The sequence below is a fragment of the Chenopodium quinoa genome, unplaced genomic scaffold (genome assembly GCF_001683475.1).
Source record: "Chenopodium quinoa cultivar QQ74 unplaced genomic scaffold, ASM168347v1, whole genome shotgun sequence".
Lineage (NCBI taxonomy): Eukaryota > Viridiplantae > Streptophyta > Magnoliopsida > Caryophyllales > Amaranthaceae > Chenopodium > Chenopodium quinoa.
In genome coordinates this window covers 574481-581718 of record NW_018742726.1, presented here as the reverse complement: position 1 = coordinate 581718, position 7238 = coordinate 574481, and the positions used below count along the sequence as shown (strand labels likewise).

Sequence of the window (7238 nt, the reverse complement as noted above, 5' to 3'; positions counted from 1 at the left end):
CACATTAAGGGCATAATGGGGAATACACTATTGCTAAGCTACAGGAGAAGTTCTCATGTTTTAGTAAAGGGTTATAGATCATAGAAGAAAAAAAGGGTTTTATGATTTCTATTGAATTCTATCAACATCAAGAGAGGAAAGTGGGAATAGCAGAAGGAAAGGAAGGGAGAAAAACTAGGAAAAACTAGCCACCTTAGAGTTCACTCAACAAATTAATTGGACCAAGGACAAGTAGTATTTTCACACATTGAGGGCATAATGGGAAATACACTATTGCTAAGTTACAATAGCAGTTCTCATATTTTAGTAAGGTTTATCGATGTATATCCTTTTTATCAAATTGATCAATGGGGGCTGGCTCGTAAAAGGATATCCATTTGAAAAAAAAAAAAATTGAATCAAAAGGATATTGGATTATTGGAGTTTTCACGTGCAGCCCTCCCTGTTACTTTCTTCCATCGAAGTGGCTTTTGAGCTTTTTCTTCTCCACTGAAAGCGTCGGTAAGATGTTTTCCTTGATCATCCAATGTGAGTTTCACAATCTAGTTTTGATTTGATCATTAATTTAATTCAATTTAGGGTTCTTTTATGGTATATTATTGATTATTGAACTAATAATGTAGTTACTGAAATGCTAGAATTATGGTATTCATATTTTAAATTGACAAAATACTAATTGATAATTGAGTCAATTTCGGTTGCTAATGTATTGCAAAATCCTTGAATGTAAGGATAGAACTATGAAAATGGCTCGGCCAAATTTTCCGAATTTATCAGTATAATAATTTTGATTTCTTAATGTAGCGCTCTCAAATGGAGTGGTGAAGATAGGATGGAAATTAGACAACTATTGTTAAGGATTATTTGCGTAAAATCGTGGTGAATCCTTAATTAAATAGGGGATGTAGCAATGTATTTTTTAATTATTGATGGAGGGAGAAGATTAAAGGAAAACATTAGAATTTTTAGTTTGAAGAATTTTCTCCAATTAAGTAGGAGTATGTTTCGCTTGTTTGACAATTTTTGATGTGTTATTGGTGGTGTGTTCTTTCAGCTGTCTAATTATTGGAGGATTTTGAAGTTTGTGTTGGTTTTTTCTTCAATGGCCACTTCTGAGGGTATTATGCAATATTTTTGTGGAATTTCTCCTTATCGTCTTGGCACTAGAACTTACATCAGCAATTATGATTCATCGGTATTTTCGAAATCTTATAGAACATGTATTCTGAATCGGGGTTTAAGATGTGTCCAAGTTGTGCAATGCTCCAGTGTGCAAAAGGTTAAATTTCGGTATGGAGGGTTAAGTGGTGGCTTGTATGAAATTGCAACACGTTGCCGTTCTAGGTCCTCGATATTCTGCTGTGAATCTGCTGAAAGTGTTAAAGGGTCAGCTTCGGTGGATGGTAATGGAACTTGGTATGCTGATAATGCAAAGAACCTACATCCCATTAATAGTTTGGTTAATGGGTCAAATACTATAGAAGATGTTCAACAGCTGCGAGGTGAAAAAGAAAATACTGTATCTGGTAGGAACTTAGTTTCGGCAGAGACTGAAATAACTGCAAGGGACAAGATCACTGTTGACCCTATTGAGGAGGAAGCATGGGAGCTCTTACGGGAATCTGTTGTCAATTATTGTGGTAGCCCTGTCGGAACAATTGCTGCTAATGATCCTACAAGTTCTGATGCCTTAAATTATGATCAGGTCTTTATACGAGACTTTATACCATCTGCCATGGCTTTTCTTCTGAAGGGAGAGTATGATATTGTGCGCAACTTCCTCCTTCACACGCTTCAGCTTCAGGTGTGTATCTTTATCAGAATTTACTTAGGTAGTGTATACGAGCATGTTCGTTGGTTTTAGACATTAATTGTGCTTTCGCCAAGGACTCTTTTATGCACTAGAACAGTAGTTCTTATCTGTATTCATTTAATATTTTGGGGTTGTGGAATCTGAAGTTGATGGCACCAAATGTATAGTTAGGACTTAGGAGCAACATACATTAATCCATCATACACCTCACTTAAGGTATGGTCTGAGGTATTTTTGATGGACCCCCACAGGCTAATCAGGATCAACATTTAGCTTATTTGTAATCTCTTAGGGTATGTACATTGGTAGAGAGCTCTTCATAAGGCTTCCTGCCCTTCTGTCAAAAATTGCAAAGAGCCATCCTTAAGTGGCTGTCCATGGAGAGCTACTCAAGAGCCATTTGAGGTATCCATTATTGGGGTAGAGTTGACTCTTGATTTTCTCTCTCCTTGGAGAGTTATTTAGAGAACTATTCCGAGCATGCTCTTAAAAAAAATTATCATGGCCTGAAGGAACACTGTGCTGGCTGTGCAAGACAGCGTTCGAATATATAAATAGAGTCTATTGATGATATATCCAAGTCAAGGAAGCAACCTTACTGTCCGTATGCCTGGTTGACAAGAAGCCATATGTACAAGTTCCCAACTTAAAATATCAAATAAAAAATGGTACATTTACTCCTCAAGTTAACCCAAGAAATGATACACTTTGTGTGATTTATTACTGTTATCATCACTGTTGTTTTCATCATAGCTGTTAGTTATGCTGCCATCTTATTATTCCAAGACTTTCAACTTCTGTTGGAACTTTTCCCTTTCATTAAGCTTGAGTCATTAAACGAATCCAAGGTAGTTGATGTTGGGCATTAGTATCTTCTGTGATTTTTCTCATTGTTGATGACCAGCTGACCACACTACTACTGCCACCACAGCGTGTGTGTGTCTTTCTGTAAGCTTCATTATCAGAGGTTATCATGTATGCAAACTTGTTCCTAACTCAATTGACTTGCAAGGTCATCATCAGAGAGACTATTTAATGTCTTTGCACATATTTTTTCTTGGGTTTTAAGGTTTACTTACTTTCCAGTGCATTTAATTTGTCAGAATGCTAGTGTTTTTTTGGCCATAGCCAATTTGTACAGGCAATAATTGATGCCTTCCCTTAGTGCCCTTTTCTTAATTTTTTCCCTCTCATATACATAAGTCCTTGGAATCTTGGATACTCACTGTGAGTGTATGGAAGTCTCATCTTAAACTCAGTTGTGCTTATATATCATGTTGTCAACTTGCTCTGTCAATCTTGTAAATTGATGTGACAGTTCTGGTAGTTGGCATTTCACGCTGCACATCTCTCAAAACAGACAGTACTAAGGCAGTTAGATAGTCACAAAGGAAATCAGCTGAACTTCCTTAGACTTACTTGTTTGATCTTACGTGTGTGTCATCTACAGTTTCTAGGTTTTTTGATTATTGGAGAATTTTGTTTGTTCTAATTTCAAGAATCTTTTATTTCTTTCAGATTGTGATGATGTCATATTAATATGTATTGAATTGGGTGTGAAAGTCTCATAAAGTTGATTTCTTACTGTTGTGACTTGTAACCTTTGAGAACAAGCCTACCATTGTGCTTTATGATAGTGTCATGTGGATTAAATTTGGTCTTGTAGGTACAACTTGTACAAGTAACTCCCATATCTGGTTTGTGTGCTGGTTTTTCCATAAGTTTTCAAGTCCAAATAATCATCTTCAGTTTTTCTCCATTGTAGCTTTCCATTCTGGATTGTGCAGGCTCTTCAAACCTTATAGGTTTAGATTGCCAAGTTTTACCCTGTCTTTTTTTTTTTTTTTTTTTTTTTCCCCCCCCCCCTTAACATCGATACCTGATAAAATCTTGCATAAGAATTTGAAATTGGTTTCTTTCCTTATGGACTGCTTGCCTGCTTGGTCATGAATATGATGTAGTCCTACTTGGGATTGTAAGGTTGATGATTCATATCTCTGAATATCTGAAGGTGTACAAGCAAACCGACTTCACTATTTTGTGTACGGGCTGATTTTATGATGGGAAAATAAATCTTTCTACTTTATTTTTTCTTTCTTCACTAATTCCATGCTGCAACTTCGTGAAGAATGATATAGCTTATCACAACTAGTAGTTTCAAAGTCAAGTATCAAAAACCTTCACGCTGAGAACTTAAGTCAATAAATACTTTATTTTCACACTTGACATCTAACATATTTCTCAATTGGTCTGGCACATGCATATAATAGATGCTTCTGAATGCATGTAGGTAATTGGCTGAGGGCTCATTATGACCCGGACAGGCATGAAGGGACATCATATCTATCTCTTCCTTTGTGAATCCTCTATTTGGAATGTATACTAACTAAATGTACTCCGCCTCTCCACTTATAACTTTTTGGGAAGTCCTCATGTGCATACTTCTAGCTATTTTCATAGCTCTATGCTGTTAGGGATCATCTAATAGGAGTAAGGTCTAATTCATTTCAGAAATTCCATTCTGTTACAAAGTGTAGGAAAGTTTTTAGATGCTCAATTCTTCCATCTTCACATAAATAATAGGACTTTTTCAATGTTTACTGTGTGTGTGCCTCTGTCGTGGTTATTAGTGAACAATCACCGTGAATTTGAACCAATTTTTTCTACATAAAGAAGATAGAAACAGCTTGTCATCTAGGAAAAGAAGATAGAACTTGAGAAGTTTCATAATTTGTAGAACTTAACCTGTAGAAGAAAGAAATGCGAAGTGTTTCTTGACAGACTTGAGAAGAGTGATAAAATGTTTATATGAAACACAAGTCTGCTTCCTACTATCAAACCTCATACAGCTCCTCAGTGGGTAATTGGAAGACTCTGAGTAGCATACCCAAGAAGGGAAGCAGAAATGCCAAGGTAAGAGGAGTGTATTGACTCAGCAACACTAGATAATCTTAAAGTTGTGATGGTAATAATTAGCAAACATGTATATGTTTCAACAGAAATATTTGTAAACCATTTATTGTTATCAACATGTATAAAAGAGAAATAGAAATCCAAGAGATCTTCATTTAGTGAAGAAATAATTTAATGGATTAAACACTGTGATAAGGGAAGAATGGAGGGATGACTGGCCACAAGCCCTAATACCCACAAAGCAATGTTAGGTCTCCCATTTACTTAGACCAAATATAACCAACTTGGTAAGCTGGCAAGCTGCTGCCTGCTGGTTTATTGAACTATACACAATTGAGATGATACCTTATTTTACCCTTTATTGTGGCTGTGTTCAGTTTTTTGTTCGTCATATCTCTTTTGTCTTGGCAGAGCTGGGAGAAAACAATGGATTGCCATAGTCCTGGTCAAGGATTGATGCCTGCTAGTTTCAAGGTTCGCACTGTTCCTTTGGATGGTGATGATTTTGCAACAGAAGAGATTCTGGACCCTGACTTTGGAGAAGCAGCAATTGGGCGTGTGGCACCTGTTGATTCTGGTTCTGTGATAATTCTGTTTCACAATTTGCTGTGACTCTCATTTACAGTAATTACTCATCCCTTGGTGTGAATTTTTCAGGGCTTTGGTGGATTATACTTTTACGTGCCTATGGAAAATGCTCTGGAGATCTGTCTCTTCAGGAAAGAGTTGATGTGCAGACTGGAATTAAGATGATTTTAAGATTATGTCTTGCAGATGGCTTTGATATGTTCCCGACCTTGTTGGTTACTGATGGTTCATGCATGATAGACCGTCGCATGGGAATTCATGGGCATCCTTTAGAAATACAGGTATTAATGAGCCGTCTGCTGCATTGCCTTTTCTATCTTTTGCAAAAAAAATTGCTGCTTCACTTTGTATGCTTTTGTTAAAGTCTACACAAGATAGATTTATTGCTTTACAAGTAGCAGTTTATTTCTTCCTTTCCAATTTTTTCCACACCTTTTTTATTCGTTCTAATTTAGTTTGCCATTTCAAAAATTGGTAATTTTTGTAAGGTAAGAAAAATAATCTAGAAAGCCTTCCTCACAAGGTTTTTCTAATGTAATTTTTAAATTAGTTACTGTTTGGTCACTAATTATTTATTTATTACCTCACTATTCCCACAACTAAACGTTTGGGTCGTACACTCTCTGTCATTTAATAAATTTAATGCCCAATTATCTTTCATCACATCCAAATTTTTTTTTTTATAATTATTTATACATTTATTTATTTATTTTTATCAAATTAACATATGAGGACCTAACCATCAACTTATTTCCTAAACTTATTTGCCATGATAAGTGAGCACACTAAATGGGTATCATCATGAAAAAAATTATAAAGGACTTTCAAAGCTATCTTAATGCACCGGTAAATTTTAATAATTGCGGGCTTACATTATGATTCTCCTTTGTACTGTGAAATAAATGCACAATAAGAATTCATCTGAGATATGCCAGACAACAAATTTGTTGCATGAGAATAACTAATCAAGATTTTGTGTTTGCTACCTTGCGCTTATTAGGCTTTCATAAAAGATCTTAGGGTAGATAGTGAGAAGGGAAAGTCATCCAAGTGGTTAGAAAGGATATAGCACCACTGGAATGACCTACCTTACAATGACAAAAGGGATTCTTGTGTTTCTTTATTTTTTAGGGGAGTAGGGTGGGAGTGGGGTGTACTAGACTTGGAAATCGGGTCGTTTAGGTGGGTCATTTTGGGTTTTGGATATGTTTGGGTCAATAGATAATCTGGTTGGGGTCGGACTACAAGTCAGGTTTAGTTCAGGTCAAGTTCGGGATGGGTCATTTTGGGTGAGGTCATTTTGGGTTGGGACTTTTAGGCAAGTTCAGATCGGATCGAGACTCTGGGCTAAGCTCGGATCTAGGTTAGGTATAGGCAGATTGTTAATGGGCTAAAATCTATCACCTTTGACACAGGGGGAAAAAAAAAAAGAGAATGACTGGCGAGTAAACAAAATTGTTGTTAGCATTTTACTCTATTGGATTTATCAGAGCTCTCTCTCTTTCCTAAAGGGAAACCAAGGTGGTTTCTATCTACATCTTTCAAGTTTTATTTGTCTAGTTAAAACAGGTGGTTTTTATTTTATTTTATTTTTATTATTATTATTAACTATGTTCGAACAAATCTTACAAGTTTTCTTTAACTAAGTTTAGCAAAATGTTTGATGCAGAATTGTTGAAAAGTACCCATTCAAACCTTTTTTGTCATTGTTAAATCTGGAGCATTAAAGAAGAATTAGACACTCTCTAAAAAACAAATTCCACTTTTTGCAAAATATTGAATTTACCGAATAGGTCTTGTCCATTGGTTAGGGTGAGCTATCGACAAAGGTTCAGGGCTTGTACGGGGAGGGGCTTGTGTGCACGTAGCAACACAAGCAAGAATGTTAACATGTAGCTCTAGTATCTACTAAGGGGCTTATGTG

General features: G+C 36.0%; 1 protein-coding gene across 2 annotated transcripts in view; it reads left to right on the top strand.

The window, feature by feature from the left end:
- The first annotated feature begins 329 nt into the window (after positions 1-329).
- LOC110723246 (neutral/alkaline invertase 3, chloroplastic-like) overlaps positions 330-7238 on the top strand; it is a 31175-nt gene continuing 24266 nt past the window's right edge. The window contains exons 1-4 of one of the 2 annotated variants that reach the window (XM_021902586.1): positions 330-501; positions 1055-1804; positions 5138-5303; positions 5384-5595. In XM_021902586.1, coding sequence (XP_021758278.1) covers positions 1103-1804; positions 5138-5303; positions 5384-5595 — 1080 coding nt within the window. In that variant the 5' untranslated portion in view covers positions 330-501; positions 1055-1102. Of the gene's footprint in view, positions 529-1054; positions 1805-5137; positions 5304-5383; positions 5596-7238 lie in introns of both variants that reach the window. The other variant, XM_021902587.1, reaches the window with a different exon arrangement.